Source organism: Podarcis raffonei, chromosome Z (genome assembly GCF_027172205.1).
Source record: "Podarcis raffonei isolate rPodRaf1 chromosome Z, rPodRaf1.pri, whole genome shotgun sequence".
NCBI classification, from domain to species: Eukaryota; Metazoa; Chordata; class Lepidosauria; order Squamata; family Lacertidae; genus Podarcis; species Podarcis raffonei.
In genome coordinates this window covers 18,587,229-18,606,709 of record NC_070621.1, presented here as the reverse complement: position 1 = coordinate 18,606,709, position 19,481 = coordinate 18,587,229, and the positions used below count along the sequence as shown (strand labels likewise).

General features: G+C 45.6%; 1 protein-coding gene across 1 annotated transcript in view; it reads right to left on the bottom strand.

Annotated features, from left to right (window-relative positions):
* OLFM1 (olfactomedin 1) overlaps positions 1 to 11,449 on the bottom strand; it is a 48,699-nt gene extending 37,250 nt beyond the window's left edge. Inside the window, exon 1 of the mRNA XM_053373490.1 lies at positions 10,814 to 11,449. Coding sequence (XP_053229465.1) covers positions 10,814 to 10,879 — 66 coding nt within the window. The 5' untranslated portion in view covers positions 10,880 to 11,449. The remainder of the gene's footprint in view (positions 1 to 10,813) is intronic.
* Positions 11,450 to 19,481: the final 8,032 nt, after the last annotated feature.

Sequence of the window (19,481 nt, the reverse complement as noted above, 5' to 3'; positions counted from 1 at the left end):
CACACATGGCCTTCATCTGTTTTGCTCTTTTATGGCCAGGTGGCAAGGAATATCATGCGGCATGATTATTCCTCCCCCCCCCCCCCCGATTTGAGCCACAGGCATTGCTGGAATTGATTGAGCAGCAAAGATATGGAGCTGGTTGGCCTGATCTGTGGCAGAGAGGCAAGATCTGAACTCAGTCCACCACAATCCAATTTGCAACTTGCCCATTTGAATTGTTGCCCCTGGGTTAAGGGCTCGTCCACACTTCCACTTGTTCAGTCGCTTTTCTCTGGGAAAACCCACTGTTTATCACTGAATTAGAGCATACGCCTGTTGGGTTTTCCATGGATTGATGTTTGCTCTGGTTCAGTCGTAAACAGTGGATTTTCCTGGGGAAAGTAGTGGGGCAAACAGAAAAGACCACTCAGACATGTGGCTAGAAAGCACGGGACAAGCAAAAACCCCTCTCAACCCCATGCTTTCTAGGCATAGGACAAGCAGAGAGGAGGACGAGACCCAAGTCACTCTGGCTTCTTTTAGGGCCCCCTGTGCTCCACCAGGAACATGAAGGTATCAAGAGGTCCCTCTTCTAACATTGGTCAGGGAGCTTGGTCCCTTCAGATGCTTCTGGACTCTGTCATTGTGTCAAATGACCAGGCATGGTGGGAGCTGTGGGGAGGGCCAAAGAGTCCAGCCCTTTTTTCCACTGCTGAATCCTGCATGGATGAGACCCTCTTTCACAACACCAGGCACCTGGTTCCATGCTGCTTAACAAAGTGGGAGTGCTCAACACAATCCTGTGCATGCCAAGATGAGGCTGGAGATCTCAGTACCCAGTCGCTCTGGGTTCCAGGGGCCTCTCTCTCTCTCTCTCTCTCTCTCTCTCTCTCTCTCTCTCTCTCTCTCTCTCTATATATATATATATATATATAGCCACTTTTGAAGGGAAGTGGATTTCTCCACAAGACTAGACCTTCTTCAATATGAGCTTCCAGAGTTTTTAATCAATACAAATGAGTGAATTGTGTTTATTGCATTATCCCATAGCCCATAACAGAATAGAAGAAAACACCAAGACTTTCATGAAAGTGTGGAATGACAAATGAAATTATATCTATCTATCATCTATCTATCATCTATCTAACTATCTACTTACCTACACTCAAGATAAACAGAACTTTGCTTATAAAACACATACACTTCTTTCTAGTCCATTGCTGAATCCTGTATCCATTCTGTCCTTCCCTCTCTTGGACTGTTGGTGATGACGAGAGGAGGCTCTTTGGCTGGCTCTCTAGGTAGACACAACACCTGACCACGGGCTAATTTCCAGGTGCTGTTTTTGGCGCATAAAGCCCCATGGAGCTTGGGACTAGGATGCCAGAATGATTGTCTCACCCCTTACACACCCAGTCAATTACTGTGCTGTGTGGGAGAGGGCTTCCTGCAAATGCCATCTTATCAGAAGGTCTGTTCTGCACAGTGAAAGGAATCAGTTCTTTGGCATTGCTGCACCTTCCCTTTGGAACTCACTTCCCTTTGGTATTAGACTAGCACTGTTTCTGGCATCCACTGAATACCTTCCTCTTCCAACAAGCCTTTGAAATGGAGATCTTTCCCAGTCTGCATCTGCACTATAATTGTTTTAAAGATGTTTATTATGATTTTATTGCCTGTTCTTTGCCACTCCAGGCTCTTTCAAGCAGAAAGGCAGGGATATAAACAGAGTGGAAAGAAAGGAGGACCTTTTTTCTGCCTCCCCTCTTCCAGCTACTCCCTGAAGACTGGAGAAGAGACCCTCTTAATAATTTTAAGGGGGTAGGCAGGGGAAGGACTAGACCATGTGAAAAATGAACATAATATTTTAGCTGCAGTTCATTCATTTTCAGCTTTGTATTCTTGTTGTAAAGAAGTATGCCTAGACATTCCATTGTTGCGCCCATAACCTAGGTTTAAGGTACCATTTAGCTCCTAGCTTTCATATCTCAGTTTCTGACACTGGTAACACACTCTGACTCCAAAACTAGAGGAGAGTGTGCACCCAAAATGCTTATGTTATTGTTATAAGTTTTGAGGGGGCAAGGATCCCTTAAACTCCTGGTGCCGGATCTTCCCCAATAATTCTTGGATTTAGTAAAAGTTAGAATTAATCAAGGTTTGATTAAACTGTACCAAACTTGGAAATCCCTAGACCCTGCTAGTGCTAACGACCCAGGCCAGCCTAGCAGGAGCTCAATGAGTAAGGACACCCTGCCCTGAGCTCTGGGTAATTAGCAAAAGACAATGCCAGAGATGGGTGGGGAAAGTTTCCTGGGTTACAGTGGGCGATGTGGTAAGCAATATAGGAAAAGAAGTGTTCCTTTTGCAAGCAGGGGGGAGCCACAGAGAATGAAGTCAGGCAGTCTGTTTTATACTGCAGAGAGGGTCAGACATGATGTTTGGGGTCTCTTGGAATCTGAGGCTACAGCAATGGGAGAAACAGGACCCTCTTGGGATGTAAATGACCTGCACTCTCTCCATCTAGGTGCAGGTTGTATGTATGTGTAAATAAACTACTTGCAACCAGCGCTGGATTTATGTATAAGCTAAACAGGCTGTAGCTTAGGGCCCCTCTCTCTTGGAGGTCCCAAAAAAATTTTAAGGAAAAAAACCCTGGATGTACATTTCCAAAATATAAAACAAATAAAATAAAACCTACACACAGCAACAGTATCTTGTGTTGTGTAGGCTCCTATTTGTGGTGTGCAAATGGCTTTAGATACCTATTAAAAGGTAAAGGTAAAGGTAAAGGGACCCCTGACCGTTAAGTCCATTCGCGGACGACTCTGGGGTTGCAGCGCTCATCTCGCTATACTGGCTGAGGGAGCTGGCGTTTGTCCGCAGACAGCTTCCAGGTCATGTGGTCAGCATGACTAAGCCCCTTCTGGCAAAACCAGAGCAGCACACAGAAACGGCGTTTACCTTCCCACCAGAGCAGTACCTACTATTTATCTACTTGCACTTGATGTGCTTTTGAACTGCTAGGTTGGCAGGAGCAGGGACCAAGTGACGGGAGCTCACCCTGTCATGGGGATTTCATAAAATATTAGTTTAATAAATTACCATATAGCATATATTCAGCACAAAACCCCGACAATTTGTTGTTGATAAAGGACAGCTGGACACATAAAGGGCCCCATTACCTTCCGTAGCTTAGGGCCTCATCAAAACTAAATCTGGCCCTGCTTGCAACCCCTGGAATCTCACACCACTCATGGAGATTGGGGTGGCATATAACATTACGTTGATTAAGGAAAATTTCTTGCAAAAATGTACATGTTTTGGGGCATATTAGGAGAGAAGTGTGTGAAAACACAGGCAAATCTTTACAAGGGATATTTCTTTTTTGCATATTGATGCAGAAATGGCAGGGGTTGGGAATAAAGTTATGACGGGAGAAATGAGAAATGGAATGAAATAGTCTGATTCACGGGAAGGGGTGGCAAAATAAAGCAAAGACCCCCAAACACATCCTACCATAATTGATTACTATAAAGATTATTACGATCATGAATGCAAAGTGATCTGCACACAGTTTGCTAAGTGCTACTCATTACCAACATGTCTAGTGCATTATCTCAGTTTATAGGTTCCCGCACCTCATAAGAGAACAGGTCGGAATAAAGCAATCAAAAGCAATGAAAAGACCCAGCTCAGTCATGGACTTGCTATGAATTGACAAATCTAGAATGTAAAAAGCTGCCTTATACTGAGTCAGCTCGCTGGTTCATCCAGCTCAATATTGTCTACACTGACTGGCAGTATCTGTCCAGGGCATCAGGCAGGGGACATTCACAGCCCTACCTGGAGATGCCACTGGGGATTAATTCTGGGACTTTCTGCATGCAAAGCAGGTGCTCTACCTCTGAGCTATGGCCCTTGACCACCAAACTAAAGAAGATTCTGTTCCACCTAGTTCTGATGAATTACGTAGGAAGGAAGCAAGCTGCCTGATACCGAGTCAAACCCCAGGTCCATCTAGCTCAACTCTTCCTACAATGACTGGCAGCAGCTCTTCAGGGGTTCAGGCAGGGGACATTCCCAGCCTCACTTGGAGATGCCATAAGGGATTGAATCCAAGACCTTCTGCATGCAGAGCAGGTGCTCTATGAGAGAGATGTGGCCCTTAGTTTGGAATGAATTGCTGCATTAAACAGGAACCTTGAAAACAGCCTTAGGCAGAGTCAGACCATTGTTTTTGTCTAGCTAAGTACTGTTGATAGGCTGTGGCTCTCCAGGGTTTTATTTCTGTAGCCTTAGCTGCATGTTATCAGGGACTGAACCTGGTTCCTTTCATCATTGTTGCTTTTTAAATATTCAGGTTTTTTTGGATTACAAGAAGATAAAAGAAACAAATCTAAATAAAAACAAAAACAGAGGGGGGGGGAGAGAAAAGGAAACTCAAAAAATAGGAAAATATAAAGGATTTCCAATTTTCCACCTGTCAGTTACATAAAGGAAATTATTCAAAATATTCACTCGAGAATGACACCCAACCAATCAACTTTCTGTTAGGCAATATTTTCCCAGTCTTCAGACCCAGACAGATTCCCTTTCAGACAAAACAGATTTTCTTTTTTATATAATAAAGTCCAAAAATATATTTATAATAATAATAATAATAATAATAATAATAATAATTAATAAATGCCAGCAATAGATTTTCTCTAATCAAATCAAATCCTTCCAGCCTTGTCCACACAAGAGTCCCTCCGCTATGATAATATATTAAATTAATTAAATTATATTCCATAGTTCTTTACTTATTATGTATTAATTAGATTGCACCCAAATCTGTATCTTCCATTCCCATTTCCTGTTGTATTTGCAGTGGTTTTACATCTTGATTTTAAAAATTATCCCTTCCATTTACACTTCTTTCATTATTTTTTCCAAGAAAAGTGCCAGAGGTTTGATAGCTTTCCCCTCTGAATTCACTCCAAGTTGTACACAGAGTCCTTTCCCTCTCAACTCTATCTCTGCCAGCTCAGAATGTCTCTCCATCTCTCCATGGCTCTATTCCACTCCTCCAACATCACAACTCCGCCGTTTGGCTGTTCCGTTCCTCGAGACACCTGTGTGAAGGACTTTTCCATTTTACCATCTGTTGCCTCCAACTCTACCACCTCGCCCTCCTAATTTAGCAATCGTTCATACTGTTCTACAAAGTTTCTGAGTCCTCTTTAATTCCACTTCCCATTTCATCCTTCTCTGGTCTGCTTTCATTCACCATTTTATGAGACATCTGGCTGGCCATTGTGGGAACAGGAAGCTGGACTAGATGGGCCGTTGGCCTGATCAAGCAGCCAGGCTCTTCTTATGCTCTTATGAGCCAATCTTCCTACTCTACTCAGGCATGTGCTGTAGACTTTAGGGGGGGGGAGGTGTCATCAGCCTCCTCAATATTCCTTAACAGGGGCCTCAGTCCCCCAAATACTGAGAGGGTGAAGAAGGCCGAATTGCCAAGCCGAGCACAGCGTAGCATCAATGGAAGGCTGCAATGACCTGCACAGTGTCAGGAGATACTGTGGGGAGATGCAAGGTCGCACCTGCTTGTGCAGCATCTCCTGACACTAGTGGAAGGCTGAACTGGCCTGTACAGTGTTGGGAGATGCCGCACAGGCTTGTGCGACCTCGTGCTAGGCTGTGCCAGCCCCTGCAGCATCTTCTGATGCCATGGGGACCAGTGAGGCCTAGTAGAAGGCTGCACCAGCCTGCGTGGTGTCTCCCTACACCACACAGGCTGGTCCAACTTTCTGCTAGGATGTGCTGGTCTGGCCTGCATAGTGTTGGGAGACATGTATGATGTCACATGAGTGCAATGTGCATCAGCCCCCCCCCCAAACTTTGGGTTAACCCGGCGCCTTTGCTACACTATTGCAATGTCTGTTCCATTGGCTCCGAAAGCAGAGTGCATATTGTTGCATTTAGCCATGAACATTGTTTTTCTGAGCCATCATGAACAAACACAAACCTTTCCCCATGGACCAAAACATTATATCTCCTTAAAGTTCAATGATGCCTTTCTTGGGCTGGTTTTCAGCAGGGATGGGGAGACAGTGGCTTGGAGGAGAAAGAGAATGGCCAGGAGAAGGAATTGGAAATGTAGATTTGGCACAGAAATATAAATGAGTTCCTGCAGGCAATGGGGACTGGGTGGAGTCTGGAACAAAGCCATTAGTGAGGACTGTGTGTGTCAGGTGAGCAAGATTAATGGAAACCTGAAACCCCTGCAGAGTCCAGGAATTAGAAACTGGGCTATGTGGTGAAAGAGCAAGAGCTTCAATTTGATTCCTTTGCAGAAATCAAATAGCATTGAGTTAGCAAAGCAAGGAGCAGGGACATAGAACCCTTGGTCCATCAAGTTCAGAATTGTGAACATTGACTGGCAGCATCTCAGCAGGGTTTCAGGCAGGGAAAATTCCTGACCCTACCAGGAGATGCCAGGGGTTTAATCTGGAATCTTCTGCATGCAAAGCAGAGAGCTACTGCCCTTCCCAGAGACATAGGAAAGCTGTCTTATATTGAGTTAGATCATTGGTCCATCTAGCTCAGTGTGGGGTCCACACTGAGTGGCCACAGCTCTGCAGGTTTTCAAGTTGGAGCCTTTCTCCAGCACTGTCTAGAGATGCAATTGGGGCAATTGCCATCTGGGACTTTCTTCACACAAAGCAGTTTATCTACCTTTAAGTGCTGGCCCTTCACCTCTATAAGGCAAGATTCCAGTCCTCATTGTTCTGAACAAAGGGTGAGATTACAATAGAATTTAGAAAGTTGCCGTATACAGCAATGGACCATCCATCCATCTATCTTCCTATACCCTTATATTCATCAGGATTTAACTGGGAGCCTGGAGATGCTTTAGCAGCATCCAGTCAGATGTACAGTCAGAAATGTGTGTGAGAGAAGCATTTCCTCCAGAAGTGAGCTCCCAACACCGCCCTGCTGCTTCTAACTTGGAACTGTGGAAATGGAAATATTTCCACAGCCCTCGCCTCAGCTCTGTTTGCATGCCCAACAACCAACTACAGCAGGCAGGAACTTTTGCTATTCTCCTGGAAGCCCACACAACCACGCCTTCCAATCTACTACACAATATTCACATAATAAATCTTGGCTAGGTTCGAGGTGCTGGTATTGGTGTATAAAGCCTTATGCAGATTTCCCAAAAGATCACATCATCCCTCATATATGCCCACTTGACTGCTGTGATGGGTAGAACTGTCACTGTGACAAGAGCCACATAATAACCATTGTGCATTTGTAAGGAATTGATATTTTAGTGTCGCAGCACCTACACTTTGGAACTCCCTGCCTATTAAAAATGGGCAGGCATCTTCACCTTCTCTTTTTGGCACCTGCTAAAAGCATTTATGTTCAGACAAACCTACTTGGATGTTTAGAAAGTTGCTCCGAGTTTTAATCTGATTTATCCCTACTGTTATTTTAACTTTTCTGGAAATCTTAAATTACTCTTAATTTTTCTTATTGATAATTTTATTCGCCAAATTTTTTTTTTTTGGGGGGGACTACGTTGAGATTGTTGTTGTTTTTAAATTAAGCAGTGCATAAATTTCATGAAATAAAGAAATAAAAATCCCCTACATCTCCAACCAACCCCTGTGTTGTTCAGGAGAAGGCACCCTGCAGACACTGTCCTATCAGGAGGTCTTCTGGATGATGGAAGTGGGCCTGTGATGGGAATGGAGCAGTGCAAGCCAGAAGAATGAAACCCACACATTCAGAGACGTTCTTTCCAATGCCACCATTACCACACCAGCACCTTTCTGGCAAAGAGTCCACAGAGGACCAGGAGACACCCTCCTCCAAATCTCACCTCAGCCATAAATTCATTTTGGCCTATCTGCCACCCCCCACCCCCCGTTCAGCCTGCATTGTAGGGGATAAGTAACAACAATATTGAACTGCCTCTCAGAGTTGTTATGTAAGGATGACTGAATCCCTGTAACATGCTTTCAGTACCGTAAACTGTTGTGCAACTTGTGGTCATCATCAGTGCTGCTCTGGTTTGGAAATAACAACAACATTAATATTAATCTCTGGATATGCATTTATCAAATCATAATTCAGTTAATGGGAAGCTGCTTTGTGCAGAGTCCAAACATTGGTCCATGTAGCTCAGTATTGTCTACACTGACTGGCAGCAGAAGCTCTCCAGGACTTCAGGCAACCCCACCTGGAGATGCCATTTGGGGTTGAATGTGGGACCTTCTGCATGCAAAGAAGATGCTCCGCCACTAAGCTATGGCCCTTCCCCTAAACAAAAAGTAACAACCTAGTCCTCATTGTTCTGAATAAATAGAAATGGGGGAACCTTCTGCATACAACACAGATGCTCTGCCACTGAGCTGTGTGGCCCTCTCTCCCCCCACCAATAAATTAAGATTCATGGTTCTGAGTAAAAGGCTAATTTGAATAGGAACACAGAAGGCTGCCTTGTACTGAGTTAGACACTGACTGGCAGCTGCTCCTCAGGGTTTCAGGCAGAGAACATTCTCATCTCCACCTGGAGATGCCATTGGGAACTGAAGCTGGGACCTTCTGCGTGCAAAGCAGGTGTTCTGCCACTTGAGCCATGGCCCTTCCCCAATTAAGCATGGTGTGTGTGTGTGTGTGTGTGTGTGTGTGTGTGTATAATAATTGATTCCTTATTATTGTCACCACCACCATTCTCAGGACACAGGAAACAAGCCATGCCCTTTCTGCCACCCAGTTCACCCACCACCCTCCATCTCTGGGGTATATGCAATAAACCTGAGAGTGATGCTGAGTGAAGCCTGTCCCTGTCTCATTGGTCCTCCTCATCTACTTTCCTACCTGCCTCTCCCCTCACTATTCCTGTGTCCAGATGCAGAATGCAAGGACCTGTTCCCCTCCCTCTCCCTGACAAATGCCTCCATTGTCCTTGACCAAATAGATGGGGAGGGGGGAATCAGTGTGGGGAGAACAGGTGCTCCGATCATAAATGCAATTTGGAGGAGTATGGGCTGCACTGGAGGGATGGGGGTGGTGGGTAGGGAAGGGGCACCAGCTACCAGTTTGAGACACCCCATGAAAGAAATGCCTCCCCTATTCATCTATGGGGGTAGGTGGGAGATAGAGAATTGTACCACTCAGCAGGGATACTTTAACACAGTGTTGTCTCAGCACATTAACAGACCAGCTGCTCTTTGTCAATTTCAGGGCAAGTCTTTCCCGTTTCACCCTTGCCTTTGTCCAACCCTGGGACATGCGCAGTTTCCCTTAACAGGCATGATCACCCCCCCTCTCCACACAGTCACACCGAAATTTTGGTTGCCAGGTGCAAGCCTTCTTCAGCCTCCCCCCAAAAGCCAGACATCCCCACTCCCAAACCCTCTCTCCCCATCCCTGTTTTTTTTTAAAAAACACATCCTTCTAACACCCTCCCAGTTAGCCACCAGTCCTCTGTATTATTAACAGACCTGTGTTGGAAGCAGTTTTAAAGATGTGTTCCCTTCAATACATTTCAGGTTCAAAGGAAACCAGGCAGGGAAACAAGGGAAGGGATGTAAAAGGCAGGAAAATGGCAGGATTTCCCCCTCTGAACAGAGTAGAGAACAGGGATTCTTTAAGAGAGGGTCCTTTTCTTATTCCTATTTACTCCCTTCCTTTCTCTCTTTAGACACAGCTTGGATACAGCATATCCAGAGGACTTCTCACCATGCCCTCTCCCCAGCACGGGGTGGAAAAACGGGCTGAAGAAAAGCAAATAACTCCCTATGGAAAAAGTCATCTTTTTTCTCCCTTGCAGACTCATTTACCTGGTTGGGGGAGGGGAAAGTGAAGGTGGGGGAAGGGCTCCCACACTCTTCCAGCAAGAAACATCCAAATTTGAATACCACTCTCTGCAAATCCCAACACCCTCCACTTCCTATGATTTTTCTTGAAAGGGTAGGAAAAGACACAGGTTATAGAATCTGAACTTGGAAGCATACATAGTCAGAAGCATTGCAGCGGGTTGGAGCAGAAAACACCTCGGGTCCCTTCCAACTCTACAATTTTTGAAATCTATGAAATAATAGATATTTTGAGATCTGCAGCTCTTTTTCAGTTTCAAGTCTTGGTTGCCCATCTCCTCCTGGCTTATCCTCTTGCTAAGTAACTTGAGAAGCATCTGCCAGGCCAGATTTCCTTTAGAGGCTTCCCCTAGAAGCAACGCCCCCATTTCCCCCCTCCCTCCCTCCCTCCCTCCCTCCCTAGCGTCCCACCTGCTCCGCACCACTCCCAAGATTGTGGGTGGTGGGGGAAGCACCCAGCACCCGTCTTCAGGACATCGGATAGCTCCTGCCACCGCTGACCTCAGTCTCCTCTCCTTCCCACTCTTTCGCCCCAAACGAAAAGTGCGAAAGCACAACAGAAAAAGGGACTCTGCCCTTTGGGGCAGGACCTCAACTTTTAATTGAAGTTGCAGCTTGTGTGCGCGCGCGGGGGAGCATTCAGGCATCTGGTCTCCAAAGATGCAGCGGTTCTCCACAAATGAAATACATCAGCCTTAGACACCCCCACCCTCTCCAGACCAATTTTAGCCCCCCCCCGCCCCACAGAAGGAGGAGAAAATAATGACCTTTAATGGCATGCTGGTTTGGAAATGTGGGGTGAGGGGGAAACGGTGGAGAAGGGACAGCTGAAAAGCTTCTGTGCTTTGGTGTGTGTGTGTTTGTGTGTGTGTGGAGTGGTGTTGGTTGTGCATGGCATTAATGGGAGGGGGAAGGAAGGATGGGGTGACGTTAGGGTGAAAGGCACCTACTTGGGTGAGTTCTGTGCCCATCAGGAGGAGGAAGAGGAGGCTGAGGAGCTTGCTGGCGGGTCGCATGGCTCTTGCGGGGGGCTCCAGGCTCGGGCATAGACTGAGCCGCCTCGTCCTCGGGGCTTGGTGGGGTGGGGGTCTCTTCCTTCCTGCTGCCGCCGCCTCTTCTGCTCCCGGATTCCGTCGCAGCCCGTTGCAAAGGATGCTTCGCTGCCTCTCTTGAGGAGGTTCAGCACCACCCTGGGAAGGGACAGCGACCAGCTTCAGCGGCCCCGGGCATCTTCCTCTATTTCTGGCAATGCGCCCCCCAGTTCCCCTCTATCTCTCGTCCTCTCAGAGCTCTTTCCTTGCCCGGTCTCTGGTTATATGATTCCCCCCCACTGGGTGTTTCAATGGCTCCCCTGATCGGAAAAGCATCGGAGAGGAAGGATTTCAAGCCAACCCCAAAGGATGGTGTGTCTTTCTCCTTTCTCTCTCCTGCCAAAAGTTTGCCTTGGAAAAAAAAGCGGGGGGGTTGAGGAGGAAGGAGGAAAGAAGGGGGGGGCTAAAGTAAGGATTAAAAATAAGAAAAAGAGAGAAAGAGAGGAAGCTTTGCAAGGCACTGACTGGGAAGGGGGGGGGCTGTCGGAGCAGGATGTGACATCAGCCAAGGCGGGGTGAATTTGACTAAACAGAGGGAAAGTGAGGCTGGATCGGGTGGGTGGATGCATTGGGAGGGAGGGGAAGGGGGCTGACCAGGGGTCCAGGGTGTTTGGAAAGACTTCCCCTCCCCCCAGATCGAGAACAGCTCTCTATGGTCAGACCTCCACTTCTGAAGATGCACCCCAGCTCCATATGGGAAAACGTAGCCCCTCCTCTAAACCTCCCGTTTCAACTAAGCTTCATGCCCTCCCCACCCCAAAATTCCCACGGATGGGGGAGTTCAGGGGCAGATCCACGTGCTCAGTGAACCTTTACTAGAGATAAACTGGGAAATACTGGGTCCTCCCCCCCCCAATAATCTCAACTGCTTTGCTTTGAATATGCAAGGTGAAGGAGCTTTGTGGGTGGGTGGGGGGCAGCGACTGAGTGGACACGCCCTGGCAGTAATAGCCTTCCCAGGAGGAGCAGTCCCTCTGTGGAAGAGAGGTAGCTCAACGTACAGTACACCTGCTTTGCATGCAGAAGTTCCCAGGCTCAAACCCCAGTTGCATCTCTAGGCAGGGCTGGGAATGCCCCCTGCCTGAAACCCTGGAGCTCTGCTGCCAGCCAGTGTAGATAATTAATGCTGAGATATAAGGCAGATTTCTCCCTTCCTGTTTCATTCAGTTCTTTATTCAGAACCATGAGGACTAGAATTGTACTTTATATTTCTGCGACGATGCATAGCTTGGTGGAAGAGTACCAGCTTTGCTTGCAGAAGTTCCCAGGCTCAAGCCCAGTGGTGTCTCCACATAGGGCTGGGAAACCCTGGATAGCTGCTGCTGCTCCCAGTCAGTGTCTTCACCACTGAGCTAGTTGGACCAGCATGACTCTGTATAAGGAAGTTTCAGAGGTGTACCTAGGGTCCCTTTTGCCTTTGGCAAGCTGTATCAGCACCCCTACAGGAAAAAAACCCCCACACACTTTACTGCAATAGCCACATTAGAAATGACTACATTTTATGTGACTCAAGTTCTCGAAGCATCTGGAGTAACTGTGTTGCAAGGAGGAAGGGCAAAAAAATTCACGCATCTTTGTGCCATGGTGCAAGATCTCACCATGACAGAGGTGTCACATTGCCACAATAATATACATTATACACGCCATAGTCTCCAGTGGTCTACCTTCACATCACCTTGGCACTTCTCTTACGGCTCAGCTCCCAGCTCTTGTCTAAACTCACAACCTTACACAGATAACTGGAGATGGTTTTCTGAAGTGGTTTTTGTACCACCCTGTGCCTGTGCCCATGGTGGGGACCAGTTTCACCAACCCCTAGATATGCCTCTGAGCTGCATCCTGTTTGGCAGTGGAAAGGACTCCCTCAGAAGGTGGTGGACTCTCCTTCACTGGAGACTTTTTAGAAGAAGTTGGGTGGCCATGTGCCAGGGATTATTTAGCTGGGCTAGGTGACTTTTGGGTGCCTTTCCAGTTACACCCAGTTATGATTCTTTGACATCCTCATCTTTGACTCTTCTAGAAGAGAAACAGTGTTGACCACGGATGCAAACATAGAAAGGATACAAGTGATCTTTTCTTTTTTATGAATGACATTTATTTTCAACAAAACACGAGTTTATCCTTCCACAGTGGTTAATTGATGTCTGTTTTAAACTGTTTGATGCTTTTAGTGTATGTTTTTATGTTTTCATTGCTGTAAACCACTCTGATGTTTTTATTATGACACAGCAGTGTACAATTTTTTAAAAATAAATAGATAAATAAATAACAACATCAAATAATTTAATATTCTATAGTGAGCGGTATTATTATAATAAATTTAAATAAATCAATAAATAATGGCAGTACTCTTAATGTGCTTCATAGAGCAATGGAGAAAGAGGAGGAGGATAGGAAAAAAATAATATTTAGCAAGCAGTCAGGCTCTGGGGATTGAGGGAAGAATCTACTGGTGTGAGCAGCAGTTTAAAACACGCATAATTCTGGCACACACAGACACACTCATGAAACACAAATACACTTTTTTTCTTTTTTTAAAGGAAGAGCCATCTCTTAAATAGATGTTACCCATCGGCCAGATTAACATATGCGCTGGCATCAGATGTGGGTTTTACTGCTGGATGCCAATTTGCTCTAGAAGACTCCCTTTTGCTTTCTTTTCTCCCCACCCCTTTCAAAAAAGGATGTTGGTGCTGTTACCGTGGCAACTGCCTCATTGCATTAGCTTTATGCTCTGCCTGAGGGATGGGGAGCCCCCTCTTAAAGGGACACACACTGATTTTAATTGTCTGGAGAAGCTGGGCCCTGTTCCTCACCACTTGCATTTTCCTGGAAGAAGTTTGATAGCACACAGTGCTTGAAATAGGTGAGCTTTGCAGTAGGGAAAAAGGGCCAAATCTTGCGAGATACAGGGACCGGTTTACTCGCAATGTTGCCTTGCCCCACCTGCACTCACTCAACCACTGGCACAGAATAACCATTCCACATTTCCAAGAAATCTGTTGTTGTTTTTTTAAGTGTGGCAGCACCTGTGGACTTTGGAACTCTGTCTCTTGAAACTAGGCAGGTCCCTTCATTGTACTCTTTTCAGAGTCCACTACAAACATTTTCATTTAGGCAAGCCTACCCCATGTAGAAGGGACTGTGGTGTAAACCACTGAGCCTAGGGCTTGCTGATCGAAAGGTCGGCAGTTCGAATCCCCGCGACAGGGTGAGCTCCTGTTGCTTGGTCCCAGCTCCTGCCAACCTAGCAGTTTGAAAGCACGTCAAAGTGCAAGTAGATAACTAGGTACTGCTCCGGTGGGAGCAGCGTTTCTGTGCGCTGCTCTGGTTCGCCAGAAGCGGCTTAGTTATGCTGGCCACATGACCCGGAAGCTGTCTGCGGACAAAGCCGGCTCCCCTGGCCTATAGAGCGAGAAGAGCGCCACAACCCCAGAGTCGTCTGTGACTGGACCTAACAGTCAGGGGTACCTTTACCTTTTTACCCCATGTAGAATGTTGATGTACATTTTAATCTGTTTTTAGTGTGTTGCTGATTTTTAAAATATACTGACAACTTTATTGTTTTACTCTTTTCGTAAACCCCTTTGAGGTTGTGTCCCCCTCCAAAAAACACAATCAAACAGTGTATAAATTTTATGATAAAATAAAATAATTGATAGTTATAACTTCCTCAGTCCTTGGGCCTAGCAGCAAGACTGACTTTGCTAGATCACAGCAAAAATTTGGTACCATTTACTATTTCCAGGAACAACACCACAATAATAATAATAATAGTGGGAATTTCAAAGCTAGGCATGAAAGTGAATTTCCCATCCTGTTGTTTATTTTCCAACCTCTGGCTCTGAAGAGTAAGTGTCGACTTGGACACCTTCTCTACCAGCTAACGCTGCAATCAGTCTCTTCCTAGATTCTCTTCCTAAAGGCAATTGATGGCTTATTGGGTAATGTATCTTGTTATGGGCAAATATTTTACATGAGTTACAAATTGCTTCATTCTCTTTGTAAACTGCTTTGTGGTTTGAGTGGGGGGTGGCGGCAATCAAGTGGTGTATAAATCTGTTGAAATAAGTAAGTAAATAAGTAAGTAAGTAAATCTAATTATCTATCTGTCTACAGGCTGGCCTGTGAAGGTCACTCACCTGCCTGAGAAAGGATATTGTAGACGCGGGTGGCACTGTGGTCTAAACCACAGAGCCCAGGGCTTACCAATCAGAAGGTTCAAATTCCCGTGATGGCGTGAGCTCCCATTTCTTGGTCCCTGCTCCTGCCAACCTAGCAGTTCGAAAGCACGTTAAAGTGCAAGTACCGGTAGATAAATAGGTACTGCTCCGGCGGGAAAGGAAATGGCATTTCTGTGCACTGCTCTGGTTCACCAGAAGCGGGTTAGTCATGCTGGCCACATGACCTGGAAGCTGTCTGCAGACAAATGCCGGCTCCCTTGGCCAGTAAAGCAAGATGAGCGCCGCAACCCCAGAGTCGTCCGCGACTGGACCTAATAGTCAGGGGTCCCTGTAGAGTTGGAAAAGGTTGAGAAAAAGGGCAACCCAAAAGATCAAAGAAGTGACAGCCCTATGACGAAAGGTTGCAGCATTTGGGATTTCTTAGTTTAGAGAAAAAGTGAGTATGAGGTAACACGATGGAAGTTTATAAAATTATGCATGGCACAGAGAAAGTCTATACAGAAAAGTCCCCCCCCCCAACTTGGGGACATGCAATGAAGCTGGGTGTAGGAAGATTCAGGATGGATAAAAGAAAGTCCTTTGCACAGCATGTAGTTAAACTATGGAACTCACTCCCTCAGGGGGCAGTGAGGGCCACCAACTTGGAGGCTTTAAAAGAGAATTGGACAAATCCATGGAGGAAGAGGAGGAGGAGGGGGGGAAGGTTTTCTATGACTACTAGCCACAATGGCTGTTTTCTGCCTCTACAATTAGATATCAACTGGTGGAAACTGCAGGAGAGGAGAGTGTTCTTGTCCTCAGGTTCTGCCATTGGGCATCAGGCTGGCCACTGTGAGAAAAGGAGGCTAGGGAGGTTTGTTGTATTTAATCTGCACCTACAATTCCACTCCCACTATATGTTAACATGGCAGGATTTTTAATTTTCTTTTATGTAGCATCTGCTGCCTTGTAACAGAGAAAAGTAATAAACGAGTCAATCCAAGCGCTGTTCAGTTTAGAAGAAGTGCTTCTATAATAACAACATGGAGGGGGCTGTAGCTCAGAGGTGGAGCATCCGCTTTGCATGCAGAATGCCGCAGGTCCAATCCCCAATGGCGTCTCAGACATGGCTGTGAAAAGACTCTCTGCCTGAAACCCCAGAGAACCTCTGCCAGTCAGTGTAGGCATTGCTGAACTAGATGGGCCCAATTTTCTCAGTCATTCTAAGGCAGCTTCTTATGTGCCTATGTAATCCAGTCCATTTGTTTGGAACTATGAGGACTAGCATCTTGCTTTGTTTTAAGTTGGAGAGGCAGTCATGATTCTGAATAACGATGGAAACTGAAGGAAGAGAAGGTGCTGCTCTTGTGCTCAGGTCCTGTTTGTTGGCTTCCCATTAGGGCAGCTGGTGGTCCACTGTGAGAACAGGATTCTGGACTAGATGGGCTCCTTTTGGGATGACCCAGAAGGCACTTGCATTCATATGTTCTTAAGCACTGCTGCTTGCTGTATCAATACAAAATGGTTCCTGTTTGCGTTAATTAAAATTTCCTTGGAGTGCATGAATTAGAACGGCACTGTTCATCCATCCATCAGACCCGCCCTCTCTCCCTCAGCCATTCTCAAGAAACCATCCATCAACAGTTGAGTTTGTTTTAATTCATGGTGACAATGACAGTCATTTTGCTACAAAGCCTGAGATGGCGCGCTTGGAGAGTGATTTGGCAGCCTCAGTCTGCCGCCCCTCCAGCAATCTGTTCCCCGAAGTCTAATTTTACTTCCGTTAGTGTAGGAAGAGAGACCGTCTGGAAATAAATACTTCCACTGGGCTTTTGTGCTACGCAGTGGATTGAAACAGAGCAGGTTGCAAGGGAGGAGGCAAATTCTGGTGGATGTGTGTTTCTGTTCAGCAATGCGCTGACAAGAGTTTTGTATGTTTTAGCCAATTTGTAATGCAAAAGCGTAAGAAAAGCCCTCTTGGATCAGACCCATGGCTCATCTAGTCCAGCAACCTTTTCTCACAGTGGCCAAGCAGATGCCCCAATAGGAAGTCCATTTGGCCCGCCGGATCAGGCCAAATGCAGCCCATCTAGCCAACCATCCTGCTCTCACACTGGCCAAGCAGATGCTCCAATGGAAAGTCTCCAAGCAGGACCTGAACCCATGAGCCCCCTCCTCTCCTACGATTTCAGCAACTGGTGTTCAGAAGCATTGCTGCCTCTAGACTGGGGAGGCAAAGCCAAGCCACCATTGCTTGTAGCCATCAAAAGCTTCATTTGTCCAATCCTCTTTTAAAGCTGTTCAAGCTGGTGAGCATTACTGCCACTTGTGGGAGTAAGTTCCATAGTTTATGAGATATTAACGTTAAGCAGGGATATATATCCAAAATTAGTACTATCATCACCACCAGTGAATTTATTGGGGTGGCAGGGGTGGAAAATGGGTTTGCAAGACATTGCACAATGAAACGTGTTGTATATAATGAGATGCAACAATGATTTGGATGTCCATCTAGTTTTTGACCTATTAGGTAAACTATGGAACTCATTGCCACAGGAATCAGTGATGGCCACCAATCTAAGTGGCTTTGAAATAGTATTGGACAAATTCATGTAGGAGAGGGCTATTGATGGCTATTTGCCTCCACGGTTTGAGGCAGCAGTGCTTCTGAACACCAGTTGCTGGAAACTGCAAGGGAGGAGAGCTGTTGTGCTAAGGTCCAGAATAGGCACCTGGTTGGCAACTGGGGAAAGTATAAACTGGACTGGGTATGCCCCCTTTGTTCTGATCCAGCAGCAGGCTCTTCTCATGTTCTTGTGCATGTTTTAACCAAATCAAGTAACACCTGGAAATAATTGACCAGCTTCATGCTAAAAAAAAGTTATCGGAAGTGTTGCAGAGTTTTTGCAGAATACAAAATCTTCATTTGCTTAGGCTCTCAACTTCCTTATACTGAGGTACAATGGTTGAGAATCAGATGACTTTATTTATTATAATTGAGCAGTAAAAACAACAACACACACGCACACTACTTTCTGTGTGTGCATGTGTGTGCATCAAAACAAAATATCCCAACTGAAGTTTTAAAGGGAGTTGAGACACTTCTTCGGGGTTTGCGCTCATGAAGATAGCCAGATGGAGTTGTTACGCATGAGAATCTCATCTCTTCCAGGGCAAGGCTCAGCATGCAGTCCTGCTCAGGGTGGTGGACATAATCAGGAGAAAGTGTTTTGCTGAAGAATATTGGCAAGAAAGGGCACCTCTCACCTCCCACACTCAGATAGAAGGTTTATGAAGGTCAGGTTTAATTGTAGTTGGGGGTGGGGAGGTAATTCCTTTATTTATTTTATTTCATAGAATCATAGAATTTTATAGTTGGGAGGTACCCACAGAGTTATCTAGTCCAACCCCATACAATGCAGGTATTTGGTAATCTACACTTTCATAAAGTTACAGCAAGGCAACACACGCCAGGTAAAATATCAACGAGGGGAATATAAACATCAATTAAAAAGCCATCAGTTGATAATGGTTGGTTTTAAAAAATGACAGTCTGAATAACATATATTTTATTAAAATATTTATATCCCACCTATTATGGAAAGGTGTGCCTCATTGGAAGTTTTTGAGCAGAGTCTAGATGGTCACCTGTCAAGGATGCTTTAGTTGAATAGAGGTTGGGTGGCTGTCTATCAGGGATTATTTAAATGTTAATCCTGCATTGCAGGGGTTGGACTAGACAACCTTAGGGTTCTCTTTCAATTCTATGAACAAGGGCCTCTGCCAGAGCAACTGTTCTTAAACAAACTTTCCCACTTGTTCTCCCCCCATAATGCCTCTCTGTTTTTGCATTGAAAAGCTAACATTGATCTAAGTCCAATAGCCTGTAATTATCTCACACATAGCATTATATTTTTAGATTTGATGCAGTCCTGGCTGAGCCAAAAACTGCTCACAGTTTTTCATGAATGTTTCTTGGCAGAATGGTTGAAAAAAAATTAAAATTAAAACCTCATGTGTGTTTGATTTTTCAGGATGCCTTCCAACCTTCCAACAATTTTTGGTCATTCATATTATAAGAAGCTGTCTTAGGCCCATCTTGCTCATTATTCAGACACTCAGAGAAGATTAAGCAGGGATGGGAAAGGTCCAGGAAAGGGCAACCAAACTGAAAAAAAAATGGTGGTGGAGCAACTCCCCTAGGAAGAAATGCTGCAGAAGAAAGAAAACCATTCTTCACAGTTAGACTATAGAATTCACTGCCACAGGAGGCAGTGATGACCACCAACTTGGACGCCTTTAAAAGAGGATTGGACAAATACATTGAGGACAGGGTTGTCAATGGCTACTAGCCACAATGGCTA